Source organism: Anastrepha obliqua, chromosome 4 (genome assembly GCF_027943255.1).
Source record: "Anastrepha obliqua isolate idAnaObli1 chromosome 4, idAnaObli1_1.0, whole genome shotgun sequence".
NCBI lineage: Eukaryota > Metazoa > Arthropoda > Insecta > Diptera > Tephritidae > Anastrepha > Anastrepha obliqua.
The window spans coordinates 102,162,386-102,183,857 of NC_072895.1; the positions used below are offsets into that span (position 1 = coordinate 102,162,386).

Below are 21,472 nucleotides of genomic sequence, written 5' to 3' on the forward strand. Positions count from 1 at the left end.
AAAAGATGAACCGCAGACAGCTAGTACGGGTATTAGCTGCCCTGATACTAAAAAATAATTTTCAAAAAAATAATAACAAAAAATCTCCAATTGCAATTTCTCAAACTACTCCGAGATATCAAACCAATAAATGTAATCTCGAATGGCTTAGTGAAACCTAGCACATTATACTATAAAAGGAGTGGTCTAAAAAGGTTCTATAGAGCCTCCGAACGGTAGACTGATTTTTATGTGAAGCTGTTATGTGAGACATATGCGTTCGGAGGCTTACCATTGGCGAGTGTTATTAGAAAAATCTTTTTGATGTTTAAGCCTTCAGCAGAAATGGGACACAATAGGGCCCGGCAGTTGGCCTGTCTTATAATATTTTGGTGTACTTGCTGCGAGATCTAGGCAGTTATCTCATTAAAATACACTAAGCTCAGCGAGGAAATCAGATTTCGTAGATATTTGAGTTCCATAACTTACCGCAAAAGCATAATAGCTCCAGTGGTTGGTTGCGTTGCTTTGACAAATTTCTTCAAATCGCCTGCCAGGTCTAAGCGGTTGTTGTATTAAAATCTACTAAATTCGGCGAGAAAACTATCTTTTGTTCACAAAACAGCCGGCTCTACCCTCAAGGAACAACCTTAATTTATATCTGCGGACTCTCATGCTAGCGGCCTGTATATCCTTAGAATTGTAGAGACTTTTTTTTAGCTGGATAGGTTTTTGCTTCCAAAATACAAAATTTTTTGCTAAACCTTCCTATTTTATGCATTAACAAGTTCATCTAACCCTAAAGATCGAACTGATTCGAAAGGGGCAAAGCTCCCTACTAATTGTTATGCCGAGCTCATGCCAATAATTAACCCCTTTCCGTGCCATTTAGCTCGATGAAACTCGGGCCCAAGTGTTTCGCGTCTACGCGTGGTAAATAGATTTAAACAGCAATTATGAGACTCGTGACTAACTCTGGAGACGTATAGATAGAAACTAACATTCAAATACGACCCAGACTCGTGATGTTTATGTTTGATCTGATTATCTGTACACGACTTCGGCTCGTGATATTTACGTTCGGCCCGACGATCTATTCACGAGCCTCGCTCGTCAGAGTCAAACTCGTTAAAGCATGGCAAGGGGTTAATTCCGACAATTCATTTCACAATGTTTTGAAATCGCACTGGTTGTAAAAGTTCGTGGAAGGCTGCCATCGACCTTTTTGCAGTTCTTCAGTCTTTTCTCTGGTGGATTTTATTGGCTAGCAATACTCAGACTGAAAGTAGCTAGATCGTCTTGGGCAAATATCAATTTCTGTTAGCCAAGTAGCGGTTGCCGTAGCCGAATGGGTTAGTGCGTGACTACCATTTGGAATTCACAGAAAGAATGCAAGTTCGAATCTCGGTGAAACACCAAAATTAAGAAAACAATTTTCTAATAGCGGTCGGCCCTCGGCAGGCAATGGCAAACCTCCGAGTGTATTTCTGCCTTGAAAAAGCTCCTCATAAAAATATTTGCCGTTCGGAGTCGGCTTGAAACTGTAGGCCCTCAATTTGTGGAACAACATCAAGACGCACACCACAAATCGGAGGAGAAGCTCGGCCAAATACCCAAAAAGGGTGTACGCGCCAATTATATATATATAAGTAGCTTTACATTGACCTATCAGTTCTACGGGTGTTATTAAGCATCCAAAAAAGATTTACCATGCGTATTCAGGTCATACTTACCTTTCGCAGTTAGTAGAAACTTGAGATATTACATTAGATTTAGAATAGTATTGAATACTACTGGGTTCTTTCCACTAAGACGGCCCGCAATTTACCTGTAATGCCTTCACTTTCATAATTTCAGTTTCAGGTAAATGTAAGACTGCTGCTGATGTCGTGAGAATGAGTACTATTCGTTCTCTAAAACTGGAGAATATTTACAGATTTGCCAAAGAATCTGGACAATTCTCACAGAACTATCTACCTTTATCTCTGTCTCTATTCTTTTCTATCTCTTTCTCTGATACTTTTCTCCTTCCCTCCTTGACCATCTACCCTTTTTCCAAAGCTCTAAATACAATGGGCTCTTTAGCCTGAGTGTTTTAGGTGCCACCAAATCTCTTGGTGCTCATTGGCTCGACCTATTCAAATTTCAATTTCAAGACAGCTGCGAAACTGAATTTTTTTTGGTTTGTGGGTCGAAGTGAAGTATGAAAGTACTCAAGACATGTATGATGTGTTAAGAACTCTCTTAGCCCAATTTTTGTATTGGCCTGCCCAAGTTAATACTTTGAATCTTTGCCTACAGGCAAAAAGCCAAATTGAGGTTTTCTCCATTGTTGGTTGTACTGGAATACTTTTAGTGGGTCTATATGAACCTCTCAAGATTCGATGGCACAAGGTCAGAAGGAAACAATTGGAATTTGATCTTGCACCAGACTGAGATTTCGGTAAAATTTACTGAGAGGTTCATTTTGAGATTAAAAATTGTTAGCAGTTTGTAAAGTTTTCTAGTCTAATACCTCAGAGGTCTTAAACTCCAACTCAATTCTCACTTTTCTAAATGCAACAAATATTATCTCTACACACACAATGCATACTAATAGAAGGGGCACATGCATTCGTCTACATAGGTATCTAGCATCTTCTTAAACTTACTGCTGGTGGAGTTGAAAACACTGCCTGGTGAAGAGGATAACGTACCCATATTGGTGGTGGGTCCATAACCATTAGCGGCCACCGAAGCGCCATAAGAGCCGCCCGAACTGTGTGGCGTAGAAGCGCTACTGCAATAACCGCCACGTGGGCTAACGCTGCTCGACTGTGCCCGCTGATAATCGTCCTCGGTCCATTGGCCGGCGGTATCTTGAACGCTCACAGCCAGCTGGCCGGTGTAGGAGTTGAAGCCGGTTGAGCCGCCAGGAGATCTGAGAGCAAAGGAGGAACATCATTTAGTGAATTGAATTAGTAAAGTTGGTTATAGCTAAAAGTATCGTATGAGTGCGAGTTATGCTTACCTTGGCATCGAATACAAGGCTTCAACTAAGTCGGCTGCTCTCTTGAGTATGATTTCCTTTTGCAACTTCTCCGGATCACCAGGATGACGTGGTATGAGTTTTTGTAGGCGTTGAAAACCATAATCGATGGTTGGCTCGTTGAGGGCTGCTTAAAGTGAAAAATAAAGGGTTTAGTAACATCTGGACTAGCTTAAGTTTGCAGGATAAATGTGCTTTTTTCTATTTTTATGTTATTTTTAATAGCATTCTGCCTTTATTATACATTTTTTACTCACAAACATAAACAAAACGCCCCGGTGAACCTTTGCAAAACTGTTTGCTCTTGTATGACAAAGTCACCTCCACCACACCGGGTATGTGTCGTGGTGGTGTCTGCACCCGAATGGCATGCGATGTAATCAGTTCGCTCCAAACGAGCATTGTGCCGAAGACAACTTGGAGGCCATCAAAGAAATTATCACCAACAATAATGACTGTGGCGCCGCCAGAAGTCCAACCCTCACTGGGCGAAATCGCTTTGATGCAGGGCGTGGCCACAGGCAATGGTGGATAGAGACCTGTGGGGATAAATAATTAAAATTTAATAAAGAGTTAAATGCTATTAATGGATATGATAAGGGCGGTAGGATAGTGTTGTTAAGTGTACGACCGTATTGCTAATAAACTAAAATGGTGTACGAATGTTAAAAGTTAAGAGAGTTAGTAAAAAAATTAAAATACAAAAAAGTTGTTGCACCTAAAGTTATGCTAAGCAAAACTCCTTTCCATGTGAGTCAAACAATTTTCCACTATTCAGTGTTTTACTTAGAAATGTGGAGCATAAATTTGGGCGCACTTTTGCAATGCCAGTTTTAATTAAAGGGTTTTCCAATAACAGGTGTTACAGGTGAATGGATTGCACTATCGATGATGATTAACAATTTCTTCTGGCCGGATCTGGACAACGTTTATTTTGAACAAGACGGCGCTACGTGCCACACAAGCAACGGAACCATTGATCTTTTACGGAAAAAGTTTCCGGTCCGTGTTATCTCTCGAAGAGGTGATCACAATTGGCCACCGAGATCTTGTGATTTAACACCTTGTGACTTTTTTCTTTGGAGCCGCGTGAAAGAGAAGATCTACGCCAACAGCCCGGGATGGATTCAAGTCCTCAAAGATGGAATTCTTGAGGTTATCGAGGACATACGGCAGCCACTTTGCAATTCGGTTATGGAAAATTTTATGAAAAGGATATTGTCCTGTAAGCGTGGTCGTGGTGGTCATTTACCTGATGTTATTTTCCACTATTAACGGCATACCTTCCGCTTTATAATGAAATAAACATCCGATCATTTATATTAAAAAATAGCATTTTTCTTTGAATATCAAAATAACATCTCTGTTTGGAAAACCCTATATTTAGTTCAATTATAAATTGAAAAATTATCAAAATAAAAATTCGAAGTACTGTTCAAAATTACAAACTACTTAAGCATTCAAAAACTTTTTCGATTTTCTTCACTAAACAACTGATAGCAAACTGAAAAATAGTGTAAGTAATTTTGTTACGGACCATCATAGGTACTGTCAGGCGCGAGTGGGTGACCCGTTAAGGACAGGGAGGAGTTTCCTGTACCTTCCGTGGTATCCAAGCGTTTAGCGCGACGTCCATGTTTCGAATTGTTATGTACGAACATATTATCGGATATGGCTAAAAGCGGGCCGTCAACGGTCACTTGAGTGGAGATGACAACCTAGAGCGAGAGAAGAGAGTTTAAAGACATACATATTTCGAAAGTAAATATAAGTACATAGTTGAATATAGAATTTAGAATCAAGTGAGAGGTCATTTAGGTGGTAAGATTTTTAATTTGTCCAAAGCTTTAGATTTTATGATTATTAGATTAAATGAAGTTCTAATTATAAATATATTTTTCTTAATTTTTTGAAAAAAAATCTTTTTTTTTTATGAAAATACAACTTTATTTTGAAAAAATGGTTACGAGTGAATCATTGAAAGTATTGCCCATCGCTGTCTATTACTTTTTCCCATCTTTCTGGTAGATCTTGTATACCGTCGCGGTAAAACTGGTCATCTTTTGAGGCTATCCACGGATCAAGCCATTTTTTGATGTCTTCATATGAATGGAACTGCGGGTCAGTTAGACCATGTGCCATCGATCGGAACAGGTGACAACCGGACGGCGTAATATCTTGAGAATACGGCAAATTTCCCATTTCAGTGTTTGCAGGTAGGTTTTAACGGGTTTGGCAACGTGAGGCCGAGCATTGTCATGCTGTAGAATCACTTTTTCATGCCTCTCCGCGTATTGTGGCCGCTTCTCGCGCATTGCTCAGCTCAATCGCATCAATTGAAGTCAATACCGATATCCAGTGATGGTTTTAACAGTTCATAATAAATAATACCAACTTGGTCCCACCAAATACACAGCATAACCTTTGCAGCGTGAATATTCGGCCGAGGCGACGATGTAAAAGCATTTCCGGGCAGTCCCCATGACTTTCTTTTCTTTGGATTGCTGTATTGAATCCATTTTTCATCACCCATCACGATGCAATGAAGAAAACCCTTTCTTTTTCCGCTGGAGCAGTTGTTTACAGGAAACGAAAAAATACGAAAAACGACGTTCAACATCCCCTGGTTTTAACTCATAAGGAACCCAAGTCCCCTGTTTTTGAATCATTCCCAATGCATGCAATCGCTTGGAAATGGATTGGCGGGTAACTCCTAATACTGAAGTAAGTTCTTCTTGCGTTTGACACGGATCCTCATTGAGCAATACCCCCAATTCAGCATCTTCGAAGGTTTTTGGCCTTCCGTCGCGCGGACGGTCGTCAACATTAAAATCACCGTCTTTGAAACGACGGAACCAATCTCGGCACTTTGTTTCACTTAAAGCAGCATCTCCATAAACTTTTTGTAGCTCTCGATGCGCTTCAGCCGCCGTTTTGTTCGAGTGAAAGAGAAAAATCAACACTTCTCGCAAATGACGATTATTCGGTACAAAATCAGACATTTTCACAAAAACAAAAACAAAATCACTAATGTATCAAAGCAGTTTGTTTACCATATGTCTAAGCTTGGTTTCTAACGTTTAGGTTATGTTAGAATCGGCTAGCACACACTGCTGGCGAAATTTATTGACAAACAGCGGGGACTTAGTTGCGAACCTAATAATTTAATGTTTTTTTTTTTAATTTTATGGGTTTGTTTTTAATATTTATTTATAATTTGTCCAATGCTTTAGATTATGTGATTATAAAACTAAATGAGGTTTTAGTTATAAATATTTTTTCCTTCATTTTTGAAATTTGGCTCTATTTTACATATTTTTTTTTTTTTTTTTAATACTTATTTTTTATTTGTCCAAAACTTTAGGCTTAAATTAAATAAAATTTTAGTTATAATAAGTTTTTCCTAATTTTTTGGAATTTGGCTCTATTTAAATTTTTTTTTGTTTGATTTTATGTTATTTTTATTTCATATTTTTTTTTTTAATAATTCTTTTTCTATTTTTAATGTGTCGAAAGCTTTATGCTAAAGCTTAAGATTAAATAAAGTTTTGGTTATAAATATTTTTGTTTGAAATTCGGCGCTATTTTAATTTTTTTTTGTTATTTTACGTTTTTGTTTTTAATATTTTTTTTTAATTTGTCCAAAGCTTTAGATAATGTGATTATAAAATTAAATGCAGTTTTAGTTAAAAATATTTTTTTCTAAATTAAAAATTAATTTTTTTTCTGTTTTTTAATATTTACCTGAAAGCGTCTCATATCTCTTGGATTGCCGGCGTTCTTCAAACAATTTTGATTGCATTTTAGAAAGAATTTCAGGAAAAATCTGTGAAAATACAAAAATACAAAAGTTTTAAACAACTGAAACTTTAGTTAGAAAATATAAAACAAATTAAAATTCTTAGATTTTTTTAGTTAATAAAATATAAAATATTTTAAAATTCGTAGGCTGCTTAATTTAACAATTATTTTTGCGCACTAGGTTTCATAGGTATACATGATGCAATGCGCCATTACCTCAAACTGCACAAAAATAACCGTAGCAACAACAACAACAATGGCCTGCCCCACCTTCCTTCTCAACTTCAACAAAAGAGTATCAATTGCTGTCGTTGCTTTCAATACTAATAATAAATAATAAAGAAAACAGATGTTTGCCCTACAGCGAAAAAGTTTATTTGCCTCTTTAGTTGGTCGCCTTTACTATTCGGCCTCCGGCGCTTTTCGCCAGTCGATCTTAATCAAATATACACTTCTACCGGCTGGCAATCAATAGACGCGTCTACCAAAAAGCCCAAACAGGCAAAAAGGCAAAAACAAGAAAAAGAGTGCACGGCAGTAGTTGACACGAGTTGTAGTTGCCCCCTTCTTCAACGGCGAATGTCCTTTTGTGCGGGTGTGATGCTCCTGCGGCGCTGTAGTCAGCGTAAAGCAGTTCAGGGGTGCCAGCTGAGCGGCGCTGTTCTCGTTGTGTTAATAACAAATCAGTCGAACTGGCAAACACCGGAAGCCGGTGCTGTATGTGCATGATACTCTCGATACTCTTACTTACTCACTTACTCACTTATGTGCATAAACAAATAAACTTAAGCACTTAAGTAGGTATGTGTGTCACATGCACGTACGTTCATATGTGCCCTCTCAAGTGTGCGCTCTTCACCGGCATTGTTTAATAATTTGTTTATCCCATTGAGGGTGTTAATAGATGTAAATTATATTAACGAATGCTGAGCTACTTTTTGTTTTACAAATACACAGTTTTGAAGTTTTCCAAGCTAGTATTTCAACACTTAAATTTTCTATGTACTTGTAAAAAACGTAATGAAAGTGGAAATAAAGGACGCGCACATGTAAATTTGGTAAGTGAATGCCGAAGATCTCAAATTACTTCGATTGATTAACTGCATTTGGACAACGGGAGTGTGAGGGGAAGCACAGGGGAGCGAAAAGGAAATGTTTGACTATTCTGTGTTGAAAAATTATTCCGGTTACGCTTAAATATTTTTGTACTTTTTTTTTTCTTTTTCTTTTGCATGCTGCCAGAAATGAACAGATGTTGAATTCAATCAGCAATGAGATTTAAACGGAAGCGAATTACGGCAACTGGTGGGGATGTGGTATTTCGGTTGTAACTTAGGCGTTGCTTTGAGCGATAGTTTTTAAGGTAAAAGCGAAAAACGAGAAATAAGTACTACTCATTAAATGGAAAAAGGATGGGGCATTTTTATATTGATGAGATTAGTTAAAGAGAGGGCAAGTTTGCAAAACAAAAAAACAAAAAATTGTAGCTCTACCACCTATGAGGTATTTAAGAGGGAAAATGGTCTCCCAAAATTCCCTTGAGAGTATACGACAAATTTCCGGTATCTGTTCACCCCGGTCCACAGTGCGGCCGATTCCCGAAAAGCTGGCCAAAACTCAAAAAATTAAGTAATTGATTCAAAATTTTTTACTCGGGGGTTGTCGGGGTCGCTGATTACGAATTTGATCTTAAAATTTTGAAAATCCACCCCCTTCCACCCCTATTGGCCACCCCCTCACGTGAAATAGCGTATATTCTAGAACATAATCAAGATGCATGTAAATTTATATGTTTTCGGGGTCGCAAGGTAGCAAGTGGTAGCAGCTGAGTCTTGTTTTATTCAGTAACCATTACTTTTTTGAGTAACCTTTAATAGGTTTCAAAGCAGCATATGACGGCGTTGTATTACTATACAGTTTGAAAACTCAAATTTTATAAAAAAAATTGCAAAAAATGTATCTACGTATTGCTGCAGCTAAAAATTTTGTGTCGAGGTATTGATATGTACTAAAGATTTCTCGTATTTTACTAACCTTCCGAAGATGATTCCATTTGGTTTTGTTCAATTTACTCCATTACAAAATCTTTCAAATGTGTACAACTTTCACTATTCATCGACAGTAATACGATGCTCAAACGAAGGCCACGTTGCGACTGAAAATACAGAGGATACTTAGGGTACCGGACGTTGCTATGAACGGTTTTCACTACTCAAGGCATTACTGTAGCCAACCCAAAGACAAAAAAACTATATCTAGAAACTTTTTTTTTCGACTTTTGGCCAGCTTTTTGGGAATCGGCCGCACTGTTTTGAAAATATGACTGCATTTATCACTCGAGTCTCCTACAAGAACGAGTGGGAAGATGTTCCCACGACAGTCGGCTCAACGTTACCGGAATGAACCGTATTTATATCCGACTAAGGACTGCCATTTCAGCAGCATACAAGCACGGGAAATGTTTATGCTGCTAGAATAACAACAATGAGTGGGAAGATTATTAAGCAATTCTGGAGTACCTGCACGCGAAGTGTTTCATACAATCCTTTTCACTCGTGCATTGTTTAAAAATTTAATCAAAAAGTAGGGAGCGGAGCCTCACCATCTTGAGTGAAAACCATAAAGTTACCTTAATCTGGGTCCCGGGACATCGGAACATTGAAGGTAACGAAAAAGCAGATGAACTGGCAAGAGGGGGATCTGCCATGAACAACGCCCTTGCAGAATCGGTACTCACACCATTAGGTGCTGTCAAGAGTACAATTTCCCAAAAATACCTCCGAATCGCGGACTGCAGGTGGAAAGTCCAGACGAAATGCAAAATTAGCAGAACGTTATGGCCCACCTACAACCTCACCCAATCGTCGGCATTAATAAGAATGAAACGACGGGACGCCTGGAGACTAACGGCAGTCATAACTGGCTTTTGGTCTATCGGAGAACAAGCAGCCAAAATGGGTATCCCTCACAATACGTACTGTCACAGTGGCAAACAACCAGAGAAAAAGGAGACAATCTTCCATTTCCTCTGTGAATGCCCTGCCCTATGGAAGGGCAGAATGTTAACTCCTGGCCAACCGCTGTTCGGGAATCTCGAACAACTATCTGGCTTAGACGTTAACAACCGAATAAGGTTCCTTAACCGCACAGACTGGATATAGTTATGCTGTAAATAACCGTTAAACAAATTGGTAACGAGGATGTGGCAACAAAATGGCGCGGAAGCGCTAGTTGGATTCTGGAAGAATCAGCAATTTAACCAACCAACCAACCAGGGAGCGGAATACGCTCGCAGGTGCACTTATTCAACAGAGCTTCCGACGGAACGACCAATACTGAGTGTTCAACCTCTTTTTCAATAGTCAGGTGGCCATTAAATAATTCGACTGCTGCAAAATCTCATCAAGAACAGCGATCGAGTGCCACCTGAGCAGGTAATTGTGCAGTGTAAGGATTTGCGTGGAAGGGAGTTTCTATGTGCCATCAGTTCGAGTAACTCTTATAATTCGGGAGTACCGTTAACTTCTTGTAAACTCTGGCTTATAGTAAACTTTGACGAACAAATCTCAGGAAAAAATTTTGACCGCCTCATTCACGTCGAGGCATCCGCAATTCCTCACGAGACTGGAAACTGCTGGTCATAGGCTAATGGAAACTCATGTCAGTCGAATGTATCTGCAAACAAACGTATTTTGCCGCAGTTGCCGTGACTACGAAGAAATCTAAAGCGTTGCACAGTATATCTTCCTTTCATTACTGTTATTTGATTGTCTATCGAATCTGAGTTCCGCGTGCATGCATTCATTTTTAAGACTTACTAAATTCCACACTACGGGAAAGCGTAAAACGAGCCGCTACAGGAGTAAAAGAAGAGGTCTGCCTTTAACTTTGCTGATACAAGCACAAATTGGTGGCTTTACATTTGCCAGCTGAAATGGCAGGCGCTTGCATACTCAACTCCAAAACTGGCTAGAAATTGTTTTTGTTTATTCAACGTCGCATTGCTAACACGACAGGCGCCAAGCTTATCAAAATTTCAACAGCATTCGATAATTTTCTTTTTCAATTTAATAAATCCAAATCTTAATTGCCTGCAAATAATTAAAATATTGCTAAACTTCATTCGATTGAAATTTCCATTTGCTATTTTGGGTAACAAAAAATCACAACTGTAGTAGGGCAGTCGAAATTCTCACACACAAAAAAAAAAAAAACAAGAAAGCGAGCAGAATTGCTATTAAAAATGCTCTAATATAATTAACACATAATTATTGTCGACTGCGCTATAGAATTGCGACAAACCACATGCGCCCCCAATTCTTATCTTAATGCAGACGAGTCTATCATATTCGTATTTTTTTCATTTCCTTAATTTCAATTTGTATGTGTATGAAATATGTGAATATACTCGTATGTGTGCAATACTCGTATAAGTGAACTGGACAATAACGTTTCAATAGATAAGATGAGCCCAAGTTTATGTATTCAAACTCTATCGAACACTGCAGGCAATGCGCGAGCAGATGCCAGTTTTTATTGGCACACTTACAACACAAACAAATACGAACGGAGGCTATGATAATCTTCATAAAGCGCGAATTGTCAACTGGCACGCGGCATATGGCACGGCGAGGTCAAACGCAAAATTCTGATTACTTCTTTTCACAATTAATTGTGTTTCTTTTTTATTGTAGGCTTACGAAAGGTCAGGGCTGGTTTAGGCTTGTTAGTGGCTGCCAGCGACTAGGATTTAGGAAGGTGAGACATTAGTGTTCAAAATTGAGATTCAATTTTAAGTCCATGCGGTTTCTTACAATTCAATCAAAAGTGCTTGCTTAATGGTAGAAATACGCTCGTTGACATTTATTGAGCCACTGGTCCGTCTGAAAGGGTAAATATATGTAATAATATAAGAGGAGTAGTTTAGAATTGAATTTCTTCTTCTAGATTCTTCATATAGCTCATTTTTCCACCGCCTACGATACTCGCCATCGCTAACTTGCAAAAGTTCAAAAATCTTCCGCAGAATCTTTCTCTCAAACACTCCAAGGGACGCCTCATAGAATGTTGTCATCGTCCAAGTTTCTGCGCCATACGATAGGAAGGCCATGATGAGAGTCTTAAAAAGTGTTAGCTTTGTCCGTCGGTAGAGGACTTCGCTTCTCAATAGCCTGCTTAGATTCTCCATTAGATTTCAAATATGACATTGTTATCGGTGTTAATGCTGGTTCTTAGATAAAGGAAGTCTCTTACGACCTCGAAATCAAAACTGCCAATATCATCGGCATCTGCCAGCAATTGAATGCTCTTATAGAAAATTATGCCTGAGCGATTAAGTTCTGCGGCTCGGACGATCTTTTCCAGCATCAGATTAAAGAAGTCACACGACACCGAGTCACCCTGTCTGAAACCTCGTTTGGTATCAAACGGCTCGGAGAGGTCCTTCCGAATTCTGATGGGGCTACTGGTATTGAGCAATGTGATTTTGTATAGCCACATTAGTTTTGCGGGAATACCAAAGTCAGACAATTTTACACGGGTCATTTAAAAAGTTAATTTTTATTGTTTTTGTTGCTTTGTCTCGCACTCCAGTTCATTTTTAATTAATCCCTTCCTGCCCTAAACCGTCACTTTTTCTTTGCTTGCTGGATGGTGTAAAAGTTTTATTTAGCCAAGAAGGCTTCTTTCTTTACCAGCACATCTGTTAGACAATCTCATATTATCTCTAACCAGTGACCAGAGTCTCTCCCTTTACAGTCATTGAAATGATCTTACAATAGTCGGCGAAATTTTGTGGAACCAGAGGCTCAGGCCAAAGACTGTTTATAAATAAAACGCAGAGCTAATCAAGTAAAATGCAAATTTTGTAGTTTTTGTGGTCGCCTGGAAGAGGATTTTCAGCCGAAATTTCGAGTTGAATGGTAGCTTTTGCTTCCTACCTTCAGTTGTAGTACTGAGAAGCTAAAATAAGTAAACGGGTGTTGAGTTGAAGGCTTAAAGACACTGGACTATTTGGACCTAACTTCATTTTTTTGATACTAACTCAAACAATTCCGTGTATTTGACCGTCAAAGGTATTGAATTAAAATATCGATATAGAAATGATTTTTTGGATTCGTGAGATTCTAAAAACATACCAATAAACGAATTCAATGGGCACATTTATTGGGCTCACCGATCTAGTAAAAAAAATATCTCTTGGAGTATGGACTTATAGGAGTCAGATGATAAAATTTAGTTAGATCGGTTTTGACGTTGATCTATGGTTTTGAGATGAAACATTTGAATAGAGTAAGACTTGTTTCGAGGATGGAAAATTCGAGTGTTATAGTTTAAGATGACCTTCAAGCTAAAAATTGCTAAATGAAGTAAAATTTTCTGCACCACTGGACGATAATCTATAGGTACATAGAAATTTTTTCTTAATTCTTTTTGACGTAATCTATGGCATTTGGTTGGAAAATTTCAGTAAAAGAGTTTTCTACGATGACTTCATCTTTCTAGAGATTTTTTTGTCGCCCAAATAAGGGATCCTACAGTTTGAAGCCGCCTATAAATCACCGATGCTTTTATGAGAAGCTTTTTCGTGATAGAAATGAACTCGGAGGCTTGCCATTGCCAGTCGAGTGTCGATCGCTATTAGAAAAAAACTTTTTCTGTATTTCGGTGTTTCATGTCTCCAGTGGGCCTCGTACTTGGATTCACTTCAGGTAGAATTTTTTAGTGAATTAGTGATTAGAAAATGCTCGTATAGACTTATGAAATATTCAAACACTTTAAACTCATTCAGATCATTTTCGAAAATGGTCCACAAGTTTATAGCTTTTTCTTGTTTTTTTAAATAAATTGCGGCTTGCATTTAGCATTTGGTTATCAAATAATTTTAGGTCGTAAATCAAATTCAGATGCTTGTTGGGACATACTTTTCTACATAGGTGTTTTATGTACATACATATGGATGGATGCGTGTGAGCAACTATAGATTTCAGCATATTTTGATGGCCATGGAAGGGCCTGAAAACTGCGTCATCCCAAGAGACACTTAAAAAAAGTACCAAATGTCTACAGATGTACATATGTATGTATGTATTTACATATGTAATACACTTAAGCACATATACACATAATAGAACTTAACAGATGTGTGTCAATATTTTCGTTCATATGTATGTAGCTTCACATGCGTGTAATATACATACAAAACCTACAAATTTGTTAAATTTAAATGTTAAAAATAGCGATAGTCAAACAGACAAACAGGCTGACAGGCTGGAAAGTAGGACCTGTACGTATACCGAGAGAGTGTCGTGTGTCCTCTTTATCTGTTGTACTAAGTCGAGGTATTTGTTTTCATTCACGAACTTATTTCTGATGTTCAATTTATCTGAATGTGAATGTGTGGGTGTGTGTGTGTGTGTAAGTGCCTGCTGTGCAATGGCTTTGGTATTAAATTGCATAGTGGCGCTCGCAGACGTACAAAATTCATGTCTGTGGTAATTTGAATACGAAGCTGTGCATTTATTGCACTACAATAAAAACAACAAACGCTTGAAGCGTTTATAGCTCATTTGTAAAGGCATTTGTGCGTATGCTTATGCGTACATACAAATGTGTGTATGTATTGATGTTAAGTGTTTTTATTGTTTTCAGGCTGCATCGTCAACATGTCACTACAATCACTTAATTTTCTCAGAAGTGTAACAAAGTGATAATGATAATGATTAGCTGCAACAAAAAAAAAATGTCAACAAAAAAAAATTTCAACAAATAAAAAAAAAAATGTCTCAAAAAACAAAAAATAACGCTGGGAACAAAAGTAAACACTAAAACGAGCGGAATAGAACTTTTTTTTATAAAAAACAGCATATACTATAATAATTTCAAATCAATGCAAGAACAGCTCGCCGGACACATAAATATTTAACCAGATATCTAATTATTCGACAGGAACATTTTTATTTGAACATACATACCTATTTATGTACACAAGACGTACCGAGATTTACGAGCACAGCTGCCTGACATGTACATGCACACCTACATATGTACATACTTAGGTATTATGCACATACATATGTTTATACTATATGTTCACATGCACGCGTGTAATTGATACTTTTTATTCCTCTTAGCCTTCGCAGTGGTGAAAATCCTGGCTTAGTGTTTCGATTTTTTTCGATTTTTTTTTTAGTCCTTCTTGACCACCATTTTTAAGCATTTCTTGTCCTGCAAGGGTTCGCTTTTTAAAGCTTTTGTGTATAAGATGTTAAATTTTCGTAGCTGTGTTGCTCGCTTCTTCGAATCTCTCTGTGCTCAATGTTGTGTGAAATTAGCCATTAAAACTTTGAAGCGGCACGCGAACGTGACCAGCTGTTGATAATCTGGGCAGTGAACTGATTATATGTATATTTGCATACTTAGTATCTTTGTATGTGTGTAATCATATAAAATTGCGGTTGACTTTAAAAAGATGCTATTGAATATTTAGAATTGTTGTTTTTGTCGATGACACAAAGAAAGTATAGCAGAAAGAATTTTAAATAAAGACATTCATACATATGTATGTGCATATGTATTGTACTTATACATACAAAGTAGATAGTATGCACATTTATTTTATTCAAATTTGATAAACCTTAAAAAACCGAAAAAACAATGTTAATTTTCAGAAAAATTAAAAAATAACATTCAAAAAATGTAAATAAATATTGAAAAATATTAAAAAAAAAATGATTTTAATACTTTTAATTTTTTAAAATTTAATTTTAATATTTTTTTTAGCTGCAGTGTGCTGAATGGCCGACACTTCGACCTAAAAGATTTTTTGTGCCCATACCCTATTAAATAATGTTCGGTATTTGTAAAAACAATAAAAATTTAATATTCTTATGGTTATTTTTTTTACCGAAAATAAGTAAACTTATAGAAAAAGTTCTTACGTTACCGAAACGACCCCGGGCTTATATTCGGCCAAGGACTGTCACTCCAGCGTGGAGAATGTACATGTGTGTAGGTGCATACTCGTACATGTGTGCGGAATTTCGTGCTGCTACAACAACAACAAAAATAATCGTCCTTTTGTTTTTCTAAATGCTTATACTCTTTTAATAGAGTACGCATAGAGCATGGACACAAAGGATCTTTTTTTATATTTGTCTATTTATTTCCAGTAATATTAAGTACATAGATACTACAATCAACAATAGTATTAGTATAGTAATGATGTGCCGTACAATGTTTCTAGACGAGCTCTCAAGTGCCTATATTATCTGATGTCGAGTAACTTTTCCTTAATATAGAAATTAATTTTGTTTTAACTTAGAAGTTATTAAAATATTATATTTTATATCTTTGATGCAAGGAAAACGGAAACAAAAGCGATGCATAGATTATTGTTTATAATAAAAGGCTTAAAAGTAGTAAAAGAAGGTAGTCAGAGTAGAAATGTGGTGTGAGTTAGTGTTACGTGTCATTTGTTAACCACCAGCAGTTTTTAATGGTAAGAGTGGATTCGATTTTGTCGCGGCTTGAAATATACTATATATATCAAAACGTTGATTATTTGCGTTAAATGTTTTGAATATTTTATTGTTCGCTCTTCTGAATATGTGATTGATTATTGGCGTGTGGCTTTCGTTCTGCATAAAGCCTTTTTTGTCGAGGTTTAAGAAGGATTTGGGAGGTGCAAATCCATTAGAAATAGCTAGTGAGAAATAATCGTCGCGTTCGTAGTAAAACTCTCTTATTAATATGTTATTGCTATTGTATAGGCAACGCCGGATATGTTTTCTTATTAAATTTATAATATGACAATCAATTCTGGGCACTTTCGCCATGTTATAAAGCTTTTAATTCGAGATGTATTTCGTATAGCTATTATTTTTTGATCTGCAAGTAAGTACATGATCGTAGTATTCTTCTCTCAAGCTTCCTGAGCCGTTCCATATATGAGGGTGAAACGCTGTACCAAACTGAGCAACCATATGTGACCATATAACGGTCTTAGCAGGGTTTGATGCATTAATATTTTGACTTCCTTGTGCCGTAGTTTTGATGCAAACATTTTTTTGTAGATATGGAAAGCTCTTGTGGTCTTCTCGATTTGGAGGTTAATGTGATCGTTGTAGTATACAAATTTATCAAGGTGAATACCGAGAAATTTGACTGTTTCAGTGGTTTGAATAGGGATTCTGGTTTTGTTCGATATTATATCCACAAACGATCTTTTAGGTCGAAGTGTCTAGTGTATGCACGTCTCGTGCTTTGAAATTAACGAAAATTCTGCCTCCTGAGACTCGAGTTGCAGGTTGTCAAAATCTATTTTATTTTTATTTTTTATTTCTATTTAATTTCCAATTCTTACATCTCTAACCACTATTAAACCGTAACCCGACGATTTCGTATCATATACACTGCGTTCTAAAATTATAAACACATCACTCCTTTTTTCATAAAAATATGATTCATACTACATCAAAATCGAAATAACGCAAAATTTCAAACTTTGTACGAAATTTTTCAAAATTTCATCAACGTTTGAATTTTAGTGTAACAAAGTGCTCGGTTGGATTGTGATTTTATGGTGAAATGAAATGGTTGAAGTGCCGGTCTGACACTCCTCAAGTAGTACTGAAGCGCCTTTTTATTTTATATTTATATAAAAAAAATATCCAAGTAGCTTTTTTCGCAATTACCGTTGTGGTTTCTGCCCGGTCACTTCTGGTTACAGTAATTACCCATTAATACGGTTGGTTTTTGGGAGTTTTTTTTGTTACAGGTGGTAAGCCTTTTCTTCCACATAAAAAAAAATCGAGTATGTACTTTGCATGGAAGAAAAGAGGTGAAACCTTGCAAAAACAAAATTTTGAAAAATCTACGATTAAATTGTATACCCAAAATATTCTAAAAAAGCTGGTTAAAGAGTTGATAGTTTTAATGAAATTTCGAAAAATTGAACCATATTTTTAAAATATGAACCATATTTTTGTGGAAAATTACTGGTGTGTTTATGCTTTCGCAACATGGTGTATGTGAGAACAAATCGTAGGCATACGAATTAATAGTGGTCAGGCATGTATATACATACATATGTATTTAGTTTTTGAGTTCGAAAAAGTATCAGTTTTCACCAAAGAATTGGCATCCGATTCTGACAGCATGCAGCTTATAACGGAAAACCGATCCCAAAAAACGATTTTTTTTAATTTCGTCAAATATAAAAAATATACTTATATAAATATATCTGCGATTTTGCTTAAGGAGAGTGCAATTACTTTACAAAAACTTGTGTGCTGATATTTATTTTAAAATTTATGAAGTTTGTGTGTTTTGAGCAATTGGCTGCCAAGAAAGGCGAGTCTATTAAAGGTGATGTTGGTAAATCAGCTGAATTGTTTTTTTTCCTTTTGCCGTGTCCATGTGGCTGCCAGCTCAGGATAAAACAAGGCGAATTCATGATTTGTTTTCTTGATTCTCAATACTTTGTTTTGACAATCAAACGTACAGAACAGTGTTGTCGGTCTAGTGCCACCACCTTTATAGAATGCGCCTTGGTTGCCAAGTTTAAGAAATGTTCATAAATTTATTTAAAAAAAAATTTTTGAGAAAACATATGTATATTCATATGCTAAATTTTTAAATTTATGTAGAAGATAGAAGCTTTCAAATAACTTAAATTTCATTAAAATATATCGAAAATTAGTCCAATTAGCAGCGTTTAAAAAAAATTTTCGAGGCAGTTAGGTTTTGACTTCCAGCATTTCTAGTGAAATATTTCTAAAATTTATTAAGAAATAATGAAATAATGATAAAGTACCTTAAAGCAGAAATTTTAAGGAGTTTAAAAAAATTCGAACAAATTTAAAATTTTGCTTAAGAACTCAATTTGAGGCGCCTAAACAGGGTACATCGGTTTCGATGGTATTGATTTATTTTATTTTTTATTTATTTATTGAAGTAAAAATGAGTCAATTAGTCAAATTATATTAATAATAATAATATATATTAATCAAATTATTTTTAGGCATAATTAAGAAGTTGAATGAAAAAGCTCATGACGCGTGCATTCCTTGCATAAAGAGTCAATATGGAAAAAATCTAAATAAAACAGCGCTCTAGATGGGGTATTAAGATATGGAGGGATAATCTACCACACCTTGAATAATATCGAACACGAAAGATGAAGTCAAAATAGATCGCCGAGACTGCAGAGATTTCAAATCCTACACATAGCAAAGCCCTGCAGAAAAATTCAATAGATTGTAAGTGGTGCCTCTTTAGTGCATGTGAAAAGCGTATCATGGCTAAAACTTTTATCTGTTCCATTGCTCAATTGTATCAATCGATATCCCATAAAGTGCTAATACCAAGTCCCAAAATATGTAATTAAAAAAAATAAAAAAATCAAATAAATATGAACTAGCTCTTTACGAGTTAATATGGATCAATGAATAGTTCCTTTTCTGCGTCTTTTCTCATAAGTAAATACTAAATTTTACATAGATATCTTTTGTGAAGCGTCAGTAGACCCAATATGTTAACTTTAAATACTTAGCAAGGAAGTAGGAACTGATTCGAAATATTAGATTTAGTTTTTAAAGAAAAGAAGTTGGAGAAAATATCACAAATTGTACCATATGCTTTCTCTGCATGCCTTTGACGTACTGAACGGCTATAGATGCGCCCAGATGTGGAAGGAAAGCCAATTTATAGAATTTAAAACAATAAAAAAAATCGCACACAGCCAAGTAATATTGATTATTAAGCAAGTACACAAGGTGGCGCATAATTAATCACCACCTTCGGAAGATTTATATTATATTTTATGCAAATGGCGTCTTATGTTAATCATATTTGACACTTGCGAACTAAACAGCGGCAGAGTACAAACAAACAAGCAATGGAGCGCGTAAAGATCAAAATAAAGATTTTCATCACTCAAAATAATTTTTTTATTTAGTAAAAAAGTTATTCAAAAACTAAATTGAATGATTATTTTTGTGCCACCTTTGCAAAAGACATATAAACAAATGTTCCCTGTCACAAAATTTCTCGCAACTGAATAAAATTAAATAAAAATCGAAAAATGTTCATTGCGAATACACAAATGTTTGGTTTAACTCTACAATTTTAACGGTTTCAATGTCAAAGCGTCAATTTTTCCGGTGAACAAACGCGCGAACAGGCATCCAAGCGCGCCAACGCACACTTCACAGTGCTTGCTTATACACAGACACGCACACACATATACTAGTGCACTCTCTACAAACTCACTCTATCTCTCACCTCCTTTCCACCTACACAAATTTAACGTTACACTCGCCTCCACCATTTTGTTTTAGTTATTGTATTTGCCATTTATTGCTTTGCCATGCAGCACATACGCACGCACACACTGAGCAATGTTACATCCTTTATAACCCGTATCCATCCGCTCCCCGTAGTCGTCCCGCTTTTTCACTGTCCTGTCCGGTCACACACGGCTAAAATCGACATTTTACGCACCGCGCGCGCATTTGGGGTGAATCCCTTTAATCGGGCTGATTCTGTTTCTTCTTCCTTGTGCTTTTACACCCGCATGTGTTGCTGTTATTGTTATTGTTATTATTGTCGTAACTATATATATATTTTTTACTTATTTTGATGACTACTTGTTTGGCGCTGCTGTTGCTGCTGTTGCTGCTGCTGCTGTTGTTCTTGTTATTTTTATGCCATTTGTTGGCATTATTTATGGTACTCCCCCGCCCGGTTGGCTGGCTGGCTGGCTGGTTGGGAAGGTGGATAGCTGACTAGCGATGGTTGGCAGTGATGGCGGCCGGGTTTCCTGTCGCTTGTGGCATCGTTGAAAGTTCATTGTTTTCGGCGGCGCGTATTTTGTGTATTTTCTATGATAAGGGTTACTTGATGACGTGATTCAGCAACCTATGTAGCTCCATGAAAATAAAAATGGCTAAGGCACAAAGTCACGCAGAAAGCTCTTACTTATGGCCATTAATAAGGAAGGCAAATGCAGGCACACACTCCCACGCACACACGCACACGCATCTAAGCTGTTTGTGTAGCATACTTTAAGGGGGTGTTTCTTGGTGTGTTTTGCTTTCTCAAGCTTTCACTTTCATTTCCTTTCCAACGCAGCTACTCACATATACACACACACACACATGTTGACTTCTAAGTGTGGGTAGCGAGTGGAGTGCGCAGTGTTTGAGCACTCACTCAATTATCACTCACTCAAATGTAGGTGAGAGCCCTTTGTTGTTTATGTCAAGCAAAAGTAAATAAAATTACCGTTGAAGAGTGTTTATGCTTATACAAAAGCGCGCATAATAAACTCAACACACATTTCCTTTTGTCAGCATATTTATTTATTTCTTCAAGTGCGTAGGTCCTTTGTGTTATCGTACAATGGATATTTGTGGATTTCTTTTGCTTGGCTTTTTCTTCGGTATGCGTATTTGTTGATTTCGGGGTTGTCGCAACTTTTTACACACAAATTTACTTACTCATCGTTTGTTTTGGTTTTTTGCCGAAAAGTTGTGCAAAAGATTATCTACCTCGTCGTAGCTAAAGTCACGGTGTTTGCTGTCTAAGACGACAAATAAATAAAAGTGAGCGCTGAAAATTCCGAATACATACAAATGCATACACAAGTGTGTGTGGCATCAT

The 21,472-nt window shown here is 36.7% G+C and overlaps 1 protein-coding gene across 2 annotated transcripts in view; it reads right to left on the bottom strand.

The window, feature by feature from the left end:
- The window catches only part of LOC129244803 (transcription factor collier), a 128,742-nt gene that overhangs the window by 11,570 nt on the left and 95,700 nt on the right, over nt 1–21,472 (bottom strand). Inside the window, exons 6-10 of one of the 2 annotated variants that reach the window (XM_054882652.1) lie at nt 6,752–6,833; nt 4,545–4,725; nt 3,265–3,546; nt 2,990–3,134; nt 2,631–2,899 (exon numbers count right to left, since the gene is read on the bottom strand). In XM_054882652.1, coding sequence (XP_054738627.1) covers nt 2,631–2,899; nt 2,990–3,134; nt 3,265–3,546; nt 4,545–4,725; nt 6,752–6,833 — 959 coding nt within the window. Of the gene's footprint in view, nt 1–2,630; nt 2,900–2,989; nt 3,138–3,264; nt 3,547–4,544; nt 4,726–6,751; nt 6,834–21,472 lie in introns of both variants that reach the window. The other variant, XM_054882650.1, reaches the window with a different exon arrangement.